Source organism: Leopardus geoffroyi, chromosome D4, assembly GCF_018350155.1.
Source record: "Leopardus geoffroyi isolate Oge1 chromosome D4, O.geoffroyi_Oge1_pat1.0, whole genome shotgun sequence".
In the NCBI taxonomy this organism is placed as follows: domain Eukaryota; kingdom Metazoa; phylum Chordata; class Mammalia; order Carnivora; family Felidae; genus Leopardus; species Leopardus geoffroyi.
The window spans coordinates 26,833,383-26,850,879 of NC_059342.1; the positions used below are offsets into that span (position 1 = coordinate 26,833,383).

At 36.8% G+C, this 17,497-nt stretch overlaps 1 protein-coding gene across 5 annotated transcripts in view; it reads left to right on the forward strand.

The window, feature by feature from the left end:
- The window catches only part of NAA35 (N-alpha-acetyltransferase 35, NatC auxiliary subunit), a 96,843-nt gene that overhangs the window by 9,601 nt on the left and 69,745 nt on the right, over positions 1-17,497 (forward strand). For all 5 annotated transcript variants that reach the window (XM_045469004.1, XM_045469005.1, XM_045469009.1 and 2 more), the window contains exons 3-6: positions 2,874-2,907; positions 7,747-7,861; positions 8,892-8,966; positions 9,550-9,717. In XM_045469004.1, coding sequence (XP_045324960.1) covers positions 2,874-2,907; positions 7,747-7,861; positions 8,892-8,966; positions 9,550-9,717 — 392 coding nt within the window. The remainder of the gene's footprint in view (positions 1-2,873; positions 2,908-7,746; positions 7,862-8,891; positions 8,967-9,549; positions 9,718-17,497) is intronic.

Genomic DNA, 17,497 nt, shown 5'->3' on the forward strand with positions numbered 1-17,497 from the left:
AATCTGTCTGTATTTGTTGGAAGTACATGAGGTAAATCTGGCCTCACCAGATATATAGTTGAAAAACAGGAACCTTTTCAGATAATTGTGGATATACTTCTTTGATACTACAGTACAACAAAACTTGACAGGTGGTAGTTTCTTAAAGATGAGTTGTGATATGGAATCTGAAGATCTGTTATCAGTGGACTTTCCATTCTCTCTGTTACATTAAAATCCATTGGTGTGCCTTGAACTTGGAATGCTTAATTTTGGAACGTGTGTCTCCATTTGGAAAATATTGGTTCATTGACTTAAGCATATCTTCTAAATGCTGATATATAATACTGAAAAGCACATTTGTTAATATTACCACTATTATCAGAAAAGTCTTTTTTAATATTGGGAAGCTATCAGGTTCACAGTGGTAGATACGTTTGTCCAAATTCTAAGTTTTGCTTACAAGCTCGAATTTTATCATTGGCAACACAAAATTTCAGTTTTTCTTAAAGCAACAAACTCCTTTCTAAGAAAATGGCATATTCTTAAGTCTGAATAAGTATAGTTTGTCATTTGTTATTTCAAGTAAAAATGGTGTTCCATTGTAATTGTGCAAGTGCTTTTCCTTACAATAACAGCTTACTTTGATATGCAGCAGACGTGTTTGTTTATATTTCCTATTTTGTCAAATAGAATATTTAAAAGATGTACTCAAAGATTGAGACTTTATCAGGTAAATCAGGACCAGCACTAGAATGAAGTGAGGCACCTAGGGTGGAAAACTTAAGAATTCACTACCTGAGGGGCACCTGGGTGGTTCAGTCAGTCCATCTCTTGATTTCATCTCATGGTTTGTGAGTTTGAGCCCCATATCCGGCTCTGTGTTGACAGTGTGGAGCTTGCTTGGGATTCTCTCTCTCCCTGCCCGTCTCCTGTTCATGCTCTCCCTCTCTCCGTCTCAAAATAAGTAAACTTAAAAACAAAAACAACTCACTACCTGAAAGTGAGTTCATGCTTAAATTTCTCACAGGAAATGCTTCACTTGCTGCACCCTGGTCCCAGCCTTGAGATTAGTGATTTTACTGCTTCATCAAGGACTTAAGTGACATTTAAAAATGTTGTCTTTTTAACTGCAAGTGCTTGGAGGTAAAAAAATACACTATTTAGCTTGGGGGCCACTGTCTTAATTTGTGGTGAAGCTAAGGCAGTGTAGCCCTCGTTGCTTTTTTATTTTTCCCTTTATGCTGTTGCTCTTGTATTATCAGTGCAGATGTCAATACAATGAAAAAGAAAATGTTTTAATATTACTGTGAAAGTAATTTTAATGTTACAGACACCTGCCTTCCCAGACCATCTGTGAGAACTGCTGTTATGTTCTGTCATACTATATTGTAGTTTTTGATATGCTTCTCATTGATTTATCTGTTTTGTTCCCTGGAATTGTTAAAAATGAATGTTCTTTAACTTAAGATCAGTAGGAGGGGTACAGTTCGGAAAACTGGGGCTTTGCATCTTTTACCGGATTTGACCATCAATATTTAAGTTACTTAAAATGTTACAGTAGTAGTTCTCCCCTTCCCTGCTCATTGGGATTTTACCTGTAGTGGTTTGAAACCATTGCAGAGGGGCCACCCCTAGAATTTAATTGGTTTAGGGTGCTGCTTGGATGTTGGGATTTTCACAGGCTCCAGAGTTGATACCAACATGAAGCCAAAGTTGAGAACTGCTTTATAGAGGATGAATACTGTTTTTTTTTTTTTTTCAACGTTTATTTATTTTTGGGACAGAGAGAGACAGAGCATGAACGGGGGAGGGGCAGAGAGAGAGGGAGACACGGAATCGGAAACAGGCTCCAGGCTCTGAGCCATCAGCCCAGAGCCTGATGCGGGGCTCGAACTCCCGGACCGTGAGATCGTGACCTGGCTGAAGTCGGACGCTTAACCGACTGTGCCACCCAGGCGCCCCGTATACTGTTTTGATTAGCTGTTTACTCAGGTGTTTTCTACATTTAAATGAAATGGGATTTCCTTTTTTTCTTTTTTCTTTATATTTATTTTTGGGAGAGCACAAGCAGGGAAGGGACAAAGAGAGAGGGACAGAGGATCTGAAGCAGGCTCTGCACTGACAGGCTGACAGCATGAGCCCGATGTGGGGCTTAATTAACGGACGTGAGATCATGACGTGAGCTGAAGTCAGACGCTCAACCGACTGAAGTGCCCCTAAATAAAATGTAACTTTAAAAAGTAGCTTTGACACTGTTCCTGGGACAAAAAAAGGTTAGATTATGACCCCAAGCGATTTAAGAAACAACTTAAAAGTGGTAGGGGCACCTGGGTGGCTCAGTCGGTTAAGCGGCCGGCTTCGGCTCAGGTCATGATCTCACGGTCTGTGAGTTCGAGCCCTGTGTCGGGCTCTGTGCTGACAGCTCAGAGCCTGGAGCCTGTTTCAGATTCTGTGTGTCCCTCTCTCTGACCCTCCCCCGTTCATGCTCTGTCTCTCTCTGTCTCAAAAATAAATAAACGTTAAAAAAAAAAAAAAAAAAGAAGTGGTTTAAGAAAGTTAAAAAACAGCAGTCAGTTCTGTGAAAAAGCATAGTTGGGGGAAATTTACTAGTGATATTTTAAAATGAGGTTGGTAATTCTGATTGGATTTTTGTGGCCTGTGGTGGGTTGCTTGCTAATTATTAAAAGTTCAATTTATAGGGATTAAATATTCATCGTGTAGAAGGCATTATGTTAGTAATGGAGTAGAAATAATTTCTTAGAAAATGAAGTTTAAAGTAATGAAAGCCCATTTTCAAACAAAACTGTTTTGTTTCTTTTTTTTTTCTTAGAATTAAAATTTAAATATAAAGATGGTGTTATTCAAAGGATTTTTCTGTTTGTTTCTTTTAGAATTAAAGTTGGGAGAACTGCTTCATGATAAGCTGTAAGTATATGAAATAGCGTAGTTTAATATTTCTGGGTTTTTTTTGTGTGCAATAGTATTCCTTGAGGCCTGGGTAATAACTACATTTCAAAGCTGTAAAAATAAAATGAATTAGAAATCTATTTTTAATCTTGGTGAGCTGTTTTGGGGCAGCTGACCTTAGTTATGATATGAAATGGTTGTACCTGGTAAAACTATGATTTATGGTCCTTTCTTTAAGAGTTAGATGTATAGGATATGGAATTTCTTGAGGAAAAGATACAGATTTTGTGTTATCTGTGATAGGCTGGTTGATGACCAACGATGAATGATTTAATGGCTGGATGAGAGAATCCTGGGAAAGGCGAAAAAAGGGAGATGCTTGATTTTATTTGCACTCTCGCAGATAACCTCAATTCCTGTACTACTATGGCCAGGCTCAGTTTCAAAATTAGGAATGTGAAATGTTAAATCAGTTAATGGCCAAGATGGGACATTTGAGGAGCAGGAGTAGATCCTGAAATTTAATTTTTCTCAAACTAATGTGAATCAGAGACATCAAGGGGTTTTTAAAACACACATTGCTGGGCCCAACCCCCCAGAGTTCCTTCTTTAGGGCTGGTGTGGGACCCTGCAGAAGTTGAAGTTCCAACAAGGTCCCAGGTGAGGTTGATGTGCTGATCCAGGGATTGACCACACTAAGAACCACTCTGGGTCATCCTTTTGGTGCTGCAGGCGGTTCTAGGAAAGATACAACGAAACCATACCACAAACAAATGCAGGAAGGAGTGTGACTCCTCACTGTGGAACAAGATTTGAGAGAAGACAGCTGAAGAGGGACCAAGTGGTCTTCATTTCCCCAAGGTTTTAGGCTCAGCCCAGGAAACATGATTGTCAGCAGCCTCCCCTGAACACCTATTGAAGTTATATTCTTGTAATTTATCTCTCCCTTAGCTGTCTTGTATTTTCTCCCTACTATACAATCTTCTAACATATATGTAACTTTTTTTTAAAAAAAAATTTTTTTTTTCAACGTTTATTTATTTTTGGGACAGAGAGAGACAGAGCATGAACGGGGGAGGGGCAGAGAGAGAGGGAGACACGGAATCGGAAACAGGCTCCAGGCTCTGAGCCATCAGCCCAGAGCCTGACGCGGGGCTCGAACTCCCGGACCGCGAGATCGTGACCTGGCTGAAGTCGGACGCTTAACCGACTGCGCCACCCAGGTGCCCCAATATATATGTAACTTTTTATCTTTACTGTTTGTTTCCTTTCTCTGGAATCTCGGCAGGCAAATTTGTTTTGTTCACTTGAACCTAGAACTGCGTCTAGCATATATTAGGTGCTCAGCATTTGTTGAATGAATGGAGAAATCCTAATTTAATGCTGCTATAATTTCTGTAGAGCGTTTACTAATTAGGCAAGTACTTCACTGGTCTAGGGTTTTAATTGTGCCATTAAAAACTTGTTTTTAGTTATTCTCTTGTAAGTAATGGATACTTTGTTTTAAACGAATTCAAACATTAGAGATGAAGCAAAAATTTCCCATTGTACTGCCCCCACGTCCCCCATGCTTACTCTTTGCTCAGATATCATCACTATTATGAGATTGTTGCATGTCCTTTTGGACCTATGAAATATATATATGAATAAAATCTGTAAAAATAGTTGATTTTAAATTCCTGTCTACAGTATGTATTATTTTGAAAATTCTTTTCCCATTCAGTGTATCTCGGAGACCTTTCCATGTTAGTATATAAGCTATACCTCGTTCATTTTAACTGTTGCTTTGTATTTTACAGTGACTATACCATAATTTATTCTGCAGTATCCCTATCGATGGACATTTAGATTGCAACATGGGAACATGGGATTAGTAACATGGGAAAATTGAAGACATTTAATTTATACAAACCTCTTTGTATGCATGTGCAAATATATTTTAGGATGGAAGCCTAGAAATCAAATGACTGGATTTTAATAGGTTCAGCCAAACTTTACTAAAAAAAAGTCTGTATCAGTCTCCCACCAACAGTATATGAGAGTAAACTAGGTATATTTTTTAAGTTTTCTGAGTGGCCAGAGCAATTCCTCATTGTTTTGTTTTGCATTGCCTGATTACATTTGAATTTGAGCAGCTTTTCACTTTTATTATAAATATACACTTTTTTCTTTTGTGAATTGTCCATTCATGTCCTTTGCCTCTTTTTTTTTTTAAATTGTTTTTTTTAAGTGTCTGTTTATTTTTTTTATTTTTTTTTTTTAATTTTTTTTTTTTCAACGTTTATTTATTTTTGGGACAGAGAGAGACAGAGCATGAACGGGGGAGGGGCAGAGAGAGAGGGAGACACAGAATCGGAAACAGGCTCCAGGCTCTGAGCCATCAGCCCAGAGCCTGATGCGGGGCTCGAACTCACAGACCGTGAGATCGTGACCTGGCTGAAATCGGACGCTTAACCGACTGCGCCACCCAGGCGCCCCAAGTGTCTGTTTATTTTTGAGAGAGAGACAGAATGTGAGTGGGTTAGGAGTAGAGAGAGAGGGAGACACAGAATCCGAAGCAGACTCCAGGCTCTGAGCTCTCAGCACAGAGCCCGACGTGAGGCTTGAACTCACAAGCTGTGAGATCATGACCTGAGCCGAAGTTGGATGCTCCACTGACTGAGCCAGCCAGGCGACCCTGTCCTTTGCCTCTTTTTCTTTGGACTAGTTGCCTTATTTGTTGTATGAGTCAGTTGTATTCTGGATAACAACTTTTTAAAAATTACCTATATATATATATATTTTTTTTAATTTTTTTTTGCAACGTTTATTCATTTTTGGGACAGAGAGAGACAGAGCATGAACGGGGGAGGGTCAGAGAGAGGGAGACACAGAATTGGAAACAGGCTCCAGGCTCTAAGCCATCAGCCCAGAGCCCGATGCGGGGCTCGAACTCACGGACCGCGAGATCGTGACCTGGCTGAAGTCGGACGCTTAACCCAGGCGCCCCAAAAATTACCTATATTAAAAATACCCTTTCGGGGCGCCTGGGTGGCGCAGTCGGTTAAGCGTCCGACTTCAGCCAGGTCACGATCTCGCGGTCCGTGAGTTCGAGCCCCGCATCGGGCTCTGGGCTGATGGCTTAGAGCCTGGAGCCTGTTTCCAATTCTGTGTCTCCCTCTCTCTGACCCTCCCCCGTTCATGCTCTGTCTCTCTCTGTCCCAAAAATGAATAAACGTTGAAAAAAAAAATTAAAAAAAAAAAAATACCCTTTCTAGATAATTATGGTGTTTTAACTATGGTTTATTATCATTGCATATAAATTTAAAATATTTACACAATTGCATACATCAGCTTCTCCTTATAGTTTTTTGAAATTATTGAAAATCTTTTTTTTGTTCAGAAATTCAAAAATTATTGAAATCTTTTGTTTGTTTGCTTGTTTTAGGTATAGAACTTAAATCTGCCTGGGTTTACTTTTTAAAATTGTGTGAATCAAAGATTTCACATTTTCCAGATGGTTAGCCACTTGTTTCAGCAGTATTTATTGATTAATCCACTATTTTTCATTACTTTGAAATTCTGTCTTTATCATATAGAATTCCTACGGAAATGTGGGTTTAGACTTATCTATTGATCTGTGTATTCTAGGATGTTTGTAATTATTATGTCTTATAGTGTCTTTGATATTTGGTGAATACTGTTTTTGTTGAAAGAATTCTCTTCCATTTTTGCATATTTTCTGTTTTGTCTTGGCAAGCTCTTTGAAAAATACTATTTGGGTTTTGATTAGCATAGTTTAGAGTTGTTTTCAATAATAACATACTCATCTTGTCAGATTATCTTGAAGCATTGAGAGATTTGAGGGATTGAAGGGAAGAGTTTGTCTCCTTAAAGCTGGTTTTAATGTCTTGCTGCTTTTCTAAGAGGAAATGATGTATTGTAACAAGGTAATGTCTTTATTTTCCTGGTAGTCTAATAGCTTAGACTAAGCAAAATGTGAAGTCAGTAGCTTGATCACCTATCAGACTTTCTTTTAAGCTTTTCTTGTTCCTGTCCCATTTTTTAAGGCATATCTGTTAATGATATACTCACTAACCAGTCCACAGTGCACCACAACTATCTGTTTATATGGCTAATAAGCCATAAATACCAGATACAAGTTAACACGACTCCTGGATTATTTTTCATTATGTTACTGCCAGAACTTCGGGCATTGTAGATGGTAATGTGCTGCATTATTCCTATTATTCAAGATATAAAGAAAATAAATCAAAAATTACATTTGGTAATGATTATTCCAATACAACTTTCTAAATATTAAGTAGAGAAAACCATTTAAAGAAAGCAAAGTGAAATCCATTATAGATCAGTTGATCTTTTTTCCAAAATTTCTAATGTGCAACCTTTTTAAAGGAAACACAAAAAACAACTTTTGTTTTTTCACCTGCACAGTGTATGCAAATAATTTGACCACTACATAGAATTTTTATGTTAAAATAAGATTATTTAATTTTTTTAATTTAAAAATTTTTTTTTCTTTTTTTTTTGCGAGAGAGTTACATACATGCATAAGCCAGAAATGGGTAGAGGAAGAGAGAGAATCCTAATCAGGCTCCATGCCCAGTGTAGAGCCCGACAGTGGGGCTCAATCTCACGACCCTGAGATTATGACCTGAGCTGGACATTTAACTGACTGAGCCACCCAGGTGCCCCAGAGGGTGATTATTTAATTGAAATAGAAGTGTTAGCAAATTGGGAAGACTAAATATATAGAACACTATATATTTAAAGTACTATAATTATTATATCATTGAGGGAATCTGGGTAAACTTCTTGGTTCAAAACAATTTGTGGGGTCAATTTTTTTGTTTGCAGATTTGGTCTTTTTGAAGCCATGTCTGCCATTGAAATGATGGATCCCAAGATGGATGCTGGCATGATTGGAAACCAAGTTAATCGAAAAGTTCTCAATTTTGAACAAGCTATCAAGGTAAATACCATTGTGCTTTTTGTTTTATCATTTGTTATTCCACATGTTAAAACAGTGCCCATCAAACTTGGCATATTAAGCATCTCAGGTACATAAACAAAACTTAGTTACAAGCTTTAGTTATCTTTTTTTTTTGAAGTCTGTAAATTGTTCAAAGGTCTTCATTACAAGCTGGCACTAAATTTGTGTGTGTGTTTACTAATTTTTTAAAGCATTTCAGTATATATTCAAATACCAGGGTAGTTGGTTAAGCGGTTAAGTTTTATATATTAACACACTAAGCAGAATGCTTGTGGTTGTGAATTTGAAATTCATTCTGTGAGGATTGACTTAGAAATTCATTCACAGTTGCCACAGAGTTTAATTTTGCATATTTTATGAAGAAAGATTTGCTAAATAAATGGATATTTAAATAAAATTTACAAGTAGTAAAATTAATCACCTTAAGGGAAGGGTTTTTAAAAATTTTTTTTATTTTTATTTTTGAGAGAGAGAGCGAGCACAAGTCGGGGAGGGGCAGAGAGAGAGGGAGACACATAATCCGAAGCAGGCTCCACGCTCTGAGCTGTCTGCACAGAGCCCAATGTGGGGCTTGAACGCATGAACCGTGAGACCATGACCTGAGCTAAAGTCGGATGCTCAACCAACTGAGCCACCCAGGCACCCCAAGGGAAGGGTTTTTAAAAATGTTTACTTTTCTGAGTACTTTTGATCCATTAAAATGATTCATATTTATTAATGCTTAAAACTAATTTGAACTGTGTTTTTAAATACTTGTTTAACTTTTTGTTTATAAAGGCCTTTATTCTTTTCAAATTAAGAGGCTTTGATTTTTTTGTATTGAAGATCTATTTAAGATATATTTCAAGAATACAGAGTTAATTTGGCATTTCAGTTTTTATCAGATGATGATATAGTTCTAGAATTATTATTTTTTAAATATTTAATTCTTGAAGGCCAAAATGCTACTGGACATAGAAACTATAAGTTTTATAAAAACTTCTCATATGTCATATTTCTCCTCTTTTAGGATGGCACCATTAAAATTAAAGACCTCACCTTGCCTGAATTGATAGGAATAATGGATACTTGTTTTTGCTGTTTGGTAAGAGTACACTTGGTTAATCTAAAAACTGTGACTTCCTAGAAAGTTCCCTCTGGTTGGGAGAATTGAATTAGAGAAGAGAGGTAGGAAAACCATTGTGCAGTTTCTTGCAGTAATCTAGGGGAGGTGTGATGCTCTTGACTAAGTTAATAGTAGTGAGGATGAAAAAGGAGAGTAAAAGGAGTGGCTAAGCACCTGGTTAGTTCCAAAATTGTGAATTCCCTACTTAATGGATTTTTATTGACTCCACTGTGGAATTGATTGCTTTTAGATTCTATGTAAGGTGGCATTCTAATTTCATTAGTCTCCAAATATATTGCACACTGAATTCTGTATAAGAATGTTTCCCTTAGATAGCTAATCATATTTATGGTGTATGATTTTTGAAAGACTTTAGTCAGTGAAAGTGAATTGTAATTCTTCTGTCTTTTCTTAGCTTCCTTTTAATCATCTTTGAAATCCTGTGGTTAATTATATATTTATTTGGGTCTGTGGCTTTCTAGCCCTTGACTGTCGGATCTATTTAGACTTTGCAGACCCTCTGTGTCATCTTAAACATATACATTCTTTTACTTCTTTATAGATAACCTGGCTAGAAGGCCATTCCTTGGCACAGACAGTATTCACGTGCCTTTACATTCATAATCCAGACTTTATAGAAGATCCTGCCATGAAAGCTTTTGCTCTGGGAATTCTGAAAATCTGTGACATTGCAAGGGAAAAAGTAAATAAAGCTGCTGTTTTTGAAGAGGTAAGATTTTGTAATATAAGAATTCCGGAAACTCATTGACCACTTTATTTATTGTGATGTATTTAAATGATTATATGATACATGTTTTTATTGATACATGTAATTAAAAACAGTTTTTAAAAGTGATGCTATGCTGTTTACAGATATATTGACTGAAATAATCCAGTTCTAAGAAAAAACTTTCATCTTAGTATATGTTCGTTCTGTTGGTACCATTCATTGAGTATCCACTATGTGCTGAGAGAGTACTTTGCTCTGAATATTATGAGGATTCACAAAGACTATGAAGACACAGCCTCAAGTCTCTTAAAAATTATAACACAGAAGTGTTGTACTTTCAGTTTTTGGATAATAGGGAGCTAAGGAAAACAAAGGTATGAAAAATATTTCAGGATATAAATATTTTCTTCCAGTTTATACGAAGTACCTTGCCCTTAGGAAGTGTTTTAAGTTTTAGACATAGAAAGATTTTTTTTCTCCTTATGAGAAATTTTATGGAGAAATGTGATAGTATTTAAAATTATTGATAAGTAATTATTTTTTTAATTCTTCCTTTTGTTGAAACTTATGTTTCTTTTTAACACTGTTACTAATCCAAAATAAATATTTTAGTCTCCTACAGTGGTTCAGTGTATACAATGTATAGCTTTTCTAAATTTATATATGTGAGAATAATTAAATATATAGCTAATATGATCACATTTAAATATATGGCTTGTGAGTTGTCTATGAAATACTGCCTACTTTTATACACTTATTTGTTACTTAACTACCTATTTTAATTGCTGTGGGTATCATTATGGAATATCTTACACATTTGAGTGAAAATTTTAAAAAGATTAAGTTAATGAGAAGAGATACACAAATTATTAAATACTTATATTCTCAACGTATGCCCAAAAGGACATCAAAAATCCTAGTCCTAGGGCAGAGAAAGGATTCATTTAGCAAATAGTACTCGGACAGTTGGTTAGCACCCTTGAGAATTAACTTACCATCATTTTATATCTGCCTTAATCTTTTGGGTTGTTTTAACAACAGAAGTTTATTTCTCATATTTCTGGAGGCTAAGAAGTCCACAATCAAGGCACCAGCGGCTTCAGTGTCTGGTGAAGGCCTGACTACTGGTTCATAGTTGGCCATCTTTTCACTGTGTCCTCACATGGCAGAAAGTGTAAGGGAGATCTCTGGGATCTCTTTTACAAGGGCACTGGTCCCATTCATAGGGCTCTACTCTCATTGCCTGATCATCTCTCAGAAGGCGCCCCACCACCAGATACCATCACATTGGGTGTTAGGACTTAACAGGAATTTTGGAGAGACACAAACATTCAGTCTATAACAACATCAAAATAAGTTGCAGATCAATGAAATATTTTAAGTGTAAAAAGTTGTTAAAAGTCAGAAAATAGTTTACAGAAAATAAAATGGCCTTTAAACATGAGAAAAGATACATAAGAGAAATGTAGATTAAAACTGAGGTGCCTTTTTTTTTACCCATTATTGGCAAAGATTAGAAATTTCTTATACTATGTCGATGAGGGTGAGAAACAGGTACTCTCGTGCTGTGTGTGTGAGAGAGAGATGAACAGTCATCATCTCTCTTTTTAATCTTTTTTTAAGAAAACCTTTTTATTTGGAAATCATTTCAAATTATCAGAAGTTATAGTAACCACACAAAGACCATATATCTCTCACCTTGATTCAGCTGCTATTAATGAATTGTTCCAATTGAATTACTTCTTCAGTTTCTGTTGTGTATGAATATACATGTTTATGTATTTTTTTCCCCGAACCGTTGGAGACTAAGTTGCATACATTTTGAAGTTCTCCCTCCAAACATCTCTCAGTGTGCATCTCCTAAGAAAGAAGCACTTTCATACACAGCTACAGCACAGTTATCAACTTCAGTGAATCTGTAATAACAGTCCATTCTCTGTATTCTGTTCCTGTCAGGTGACCCAGCATTGTCCTTCTTTGCATTTTTACCCTATACTACGGGTTCCAGTCTAGGATCATGTCCTGCATTTGGTTGCCTATCTTTTTAGTCTCTTTAATCCACAGAAGTTCCTCAGCCTTTTTTTTTTGTCTCCATACCATGGATAATTTTGGAGAACACAGGACTCTCCTGGTTTGCCTTTTTTCATGGAATGTTCCTCACTTAGGATTTGTGTGTTTTTCCTCATGATTACATTCAGATTAAGCAATCCTGGCTGGAATACAACAAAAGTAATATTGTGTCTTCCTTCCGGTGCCACAGCTGAGGCATACGGTGTCCATCGGCCCCCTCAGTGGTGATGTTATTTTGTTCCAAGGTGTTTTCTGATTACTGTATGGTTAGTTTTTAGCCTGGCATATAATAAGCAATCTGTAGGGAAGCTCTTTAAGATCATGGAAATATCCTGCTCATTAAAACCTATCCCCTAGATTTAGCATCCATCAATACTTCCTTGGTTTAATCTTCACTGTAAAATGATGATTTTCTAAGTTTAGCATGCCCTCCACATTTGTTAGTAAGGACTCAGGCTTCCAGTGTAAGCAAGACTCATATGTTTTTATGGTATCATAAATTCACACAACTGTTTTAAAGAACAATTAGTAATATTAATATAAGTTAAAATGTGTATGACTTATCTCCGCAGTTTCACTTTTAAGAATTCTACAAATAGATCTGTGCTGTGCACAAAGACTTGTATGCAAGGACATTAATTGTAGTTTTGTTTGTAGTAACTAAGGTCTAGAAACTATCTTAATGTCCATCAACAGGAGGCTCATTAAGTGATGCTACCTTCATACAGTTGGGTATTGTGCCCCCTTTACAAAGGAGGTAGGTTTATGTATACAAGTAAGATTAGGTCTCCAAAATAAAGTAAAATAAGTCAGGTGTAGAAAAGTATGTAGTAGGTTACTCCCATTTTATTTTCTTTTTTTTAAATGGGAGGTATTTATCTTCATAAATAAGATAATTGGAAGATTTTATTTAAGTTTATTTTGAGAGGGAGAGAGAGAACGCAAGTGAGGAAGGGATGGAGACAGAATCCCAAGTAGGCTCCACGCTATTAGCGTGGAACCCAACGTGGGGCTCAAACCCACGAACTGTGAGATCACGATCTGAGGCAAAGTCAGACACTTAACCGACTGAGCCACCCAGGCACTCCAAGATAACTGGAATCTTGAGGATTGGGATATATACTTTTTTGTGCTGTTGGAATTTTTATTATGTGCCTGGATAAATTTGTTTTAAAATAAATGAAAATGGGGCACCTGGGTGGCTCAGTCAGTTAAGCGTCCAACTCTTGATTTTAGCTCAGGTCATGATCTCGCAGTTAGGGAGTTTGAGCCCTACATTGGGCTCTGTGCTGCTGGTGTGGAGCCTGCTTGGGATTCTCTTTCTACCTCTCTCTGTCCCTTCCTTGTGCTCTCTCTCTTTCAAAATAAATAGAAAACTTTAAAATAAATGAAAATAAATTTTTTGTAATATAAATATAATTGAAATTCTGCATATCCTCTGGATGAAGGACTTACAAATGGGAGAAATTGTAAAGGGAAAGACTAATAGGAAAAAGCTGATAAAAAATTTTTTAGAAAAATCTGGATAACAAAAATAACCAAATATTTCTTTATTAGGCTCTCATTCAAATAAAGCATAACACTAAAGCCCAGATGAATAAATGGGCAGTAAAGTAAACAACTTACTCTTGGAGGAAGGTAATAAATTGCCATCATATTTTTAAAATTTAGCCTTATGTAATCCAAGAAATACAATTAAAATAAAAAGTAATTAGATCATTTTTCATCTACTAAATATATTTATAAATGAGACCATTCAGTATTGGTAAGGATACAGTGAGTTGTCATTTTGGTTTTTATTATACTGGGAGTGTGCATTAGCACAGGTGAAATTAATTCATCTCTAGAACTCAGCCTTAAATGATTAGAAGCATGGACACTTCATGCCCAATACTTTAATAAGTTTTCAATAGTGGTAAGTTTTCAATAGTGATAAGTTTCAATAGTAATAAGTTTTCAAAGTAAGCATCAACCAAAATGCCACTATTAAGGTTATGCTTGAAGTAAATTATGGATAATTTATTGCCATGGATAATTTATTATGGATAATTATAAATAAATAATTTATAATTTATTATACATAGTGATAGTGAAAATGATGTTTAGGATCATAGGAGAGTATATACTTTTAAACAGGAAAGTGGCACATAGTGTAAGCAACTGTGTAAAATTAAAAGAAAACTAGGAAGAAATATAAGTAAAATCTCCTGGGCTGAAGAGATTGTTTTTTCTTTCTTCTTCTGTTTTTTTAATGTTTGTTTATTTTGAGAGTGCTGGGGAGGGGCAGAGAGAGAGATCCCAAGCAGGGTCCACACTCAGCACAGAGCCTGAGGAGGGCTGGATCTCATGACCATGAGATCATGACTTAAACTGAAATTAAGAGTCAAATGCTTAACTGACTGAGCCACCCAAGTGCCCCTATGTTTTCTTGTTTCTATAAACTTTTCAGATTTGCTAGATAGGTTTATCTTGTTTTTAAATTAGAAAAAGAATTGATTGCCTAGTGAAAGTTCTTAAGAGAGCTAGTAATGAATAAGAATGAACTGTAATAAACCAGTCATTTCTTTGTTTGAAATGCTGCTTCTGAAGTTCTAGGTGCTGTTATATTTTGCCCTCAAGATGTGTCTCTGCTTTGTTTTTACTTCTGAACTGGAGACATTTCACTTGTCTAAAGATGTGTCTTTCTTAATATCCTGTGTACATATACAAAATGGGAACCATAGTTCCCCCATCACACTGCTGGTCCACTTGCATTCTACATTCTTGCAAAATCTATAGGGTTATCTGATTGAATTCTTTTATTTTTACCTTTCAAGTGTCTTGAATCTGGGCATTGCTTTTCCTTCTCTCTTATTGTTCCTGCTTTACTTTGAGCCTTTCTTAGCTTCAGGTTTAGATTCCTTGTGAGTGTCTGTACTCTTCCTTCTGGCCCACTCTTTCCCTCTAGGCCACTCTCCACTTGACCACTAGTTACCTTCTTAAAAGTAGGTAATTTGGTCATATCTGGTTTTGCTCTTTGAAAATTTTTCCTACTACGTGTATTTTAATAAAAGTACTTGTACAAGGGCACCTGGGTGGCTTGGTTGGTTGAGCGTCCGACTTCGGCTCAGGTCATGATCTCATGGTTCATAAGTTTGAGCCTGGCATCGGGTTCCGTGCTGACAACTCAGAGCCTGGAGTTTGCTTTGGGTTCTGTGTCTCCCTCTCTCTCTGCTCCTCCTCTGCTTGCACTCTGTCTCTCTCTTTCAAAAACCAAACATTAGAAATAATGTTTAAAAAGTACTTGTACATACTATGCAAAATCAAGTACCCCACAATATGCATAATGAGAAATTATAGTTCTCTGTTTTTTTCCTCATTCCATAATAATATTAAATTTTTTTTAGCTTTTTGCCAGTAGTTAATTCCATATTTCTGGATAATAAGCGTGTATTCTAATTTCTGGATAAAAACAATTTGAAGTGCTTATTTTTGAGAGAGTGAGAGAACATACATGTGAGCAGGGGAAGGGTAGAGAGTGGGGACAGAGGATCCAAAGCGGGCTCTGAGCTGACAGCAGAGAGCTCGATGCGGGGCTCAAACTCACGAACCCTGAAGTCATGGCCTGAGCTGAAGTTGGAAGTTTGACTGACTGAGCCACCTAGATGCCCCTGGATATTAGCAATTTTTAGCTGGTATGTCAGCACATTTTTAGCATATAACTAGCATTGACATATTATCCTGTCCGGTATCCAAATAGTAATTCAGTTTTTTGTTAAATCATTAATCAGCGTTGACATTATTGTGATTGTATAAATACTAATGACAGATGAGCCAAAGTGGTGTAAATGTATATTTCCGTTCTCATACAAATTTTTGTTTTTCTTGAAATGATAACTGCCTCTTGTTTTTTGGTTTGCTTAGTTTTCTGTGTACTTGGTTCTCCCTCTCCCATCATAAGATCGTCTTATCGGTTTATGTATTTTTTGAAATTACCCTCTTTAGCTCCTTTGTTCTCTAGGTTCAGGCTGGATCAGTGCCCTTCTAGGTCTACTGTATAGCTGGGATTCCAGTTTTCTCTTCGCCCTTCTCCTGGGAATTTCATTTCCCTCTCTTTGTTAGATTTCTGGTTACCTGGATTTTATGCCTTTATTATTATTCTTTATTACTTTGGTTGGTGCAGTATTTCCAGTTCCATGGGGAGACGGAGAGGGAATTGTTCTTTGAGAACTTACATGTTTGCAAATGTCTCCCCTACCCTCACACTCAATTGAAAGTTTGGTTGTAATAGATTTCTAGGTTGGAAAATAATTTTCCTCTGAATTTTGAAGGCCTTATTCTACTGACTCTTAGTTTCAGTGTTGCCACCCTGATTTTTTATACCCATGTTTTCTCTTTGGAAGCTTTTAGGAGTTTTCTTTCTAATGACTATACCTTAAACTTGGTCATTCCAACCCTTTACTGATCTCAGTTTGAAGGATCCTATTCTCAGACTCCCACCTCTGTTTCTGGGTTGCTTGTATTCTGACTCCTATGGTTCATCTCTACTTGGGCTCCAGTTTATCATATTGTTTTTTTGTTTGTTCGTTTTTTTTGCATTGTATTTATTTATTTATTTATTTATTTATTTATTTATTTATTTATTTTAATCTACCTCCAAGTTAGTTAGCATACAGTGCAACAGTGATTGCAGGAGTAGATTCCTTAATGCCCCTTACCCATTTAGCCCATTCCCCTCCCACAACCCCTCCAGTAACCCTCTGTTTGTTCTCCGTATTTAAGAGTCTCTTGGGGCGCCTGGGTGGCTCAGTCGGTTGAATGTCCGACTTCAGCTCAGGTCATGATCTCATGGTCCGTGGGTTCGAGCCCCGTGTTGGGCTCTGTGCTGACAGCTCAGAGCCTGGAGCCTGCTTCAGATTCTGTGTCTCCCTCTCTTTCTGCCCCTCCCCCATTCATGCTCTGTCTCTGTCTCGAAAATAAATAAATATTAAAAAAATTTTTTTAAATTAAAAAAAGTCTCTTCTGTTTTGTCCCCCTCCCTGTTTTTATTATTTTTGCTTCCCATATGTTCATCTGTTTTGTATCTTAAAGTCCTTGTATGAGTGAAGTCATATGATATTTGTCTTTCTCTGACTAATTTCGCTTAGCATAATACCCTCTAGTTCCATCCACGTAGTTGCAAATGGCAAGATTTCATTCTTTTTGATTGCTGAGTAATACTCCATTGTATATGTCATATTGTTTTTTTACTGTCATTACCCGTTTGGTCCTATTTTCTGATTTTAAATACCATCTTCCTTCCTTGCAATAACTCCCTTGCCTACACTTGCAGCTCTCTTCCTCTCTTGCCTTATTGGACCTCAATTCTAGTTAAATCCAACCCTCCATCTCCTGTGCCTTTACACTAGCACATCACAGTGTAACTGGAGAAAAATACATTCACACTGATTTCCTACTTTCAGTTCATCACCACTGACTTCAAGTGGGCCATGAGTGCTCCTTAGCAGTCTTACATTTCCCTGGTTCGTTCACCCTCCCTCTCCTCAGGCTTCCAATTTACTCACTTGAAGCAAACCTACCTTCTTGCTGCACTAAATAATGGAAGTAATCTTCTCACCTACCTGCACATGTGCCCTGTGTTCTTTGGCCCTTCTATCCAGATGAACCTTCTCTCCTGTCTAAGGTTGATCCCTTCTGCTTATGTATTAGATCCCATACCCTGTCTTATATT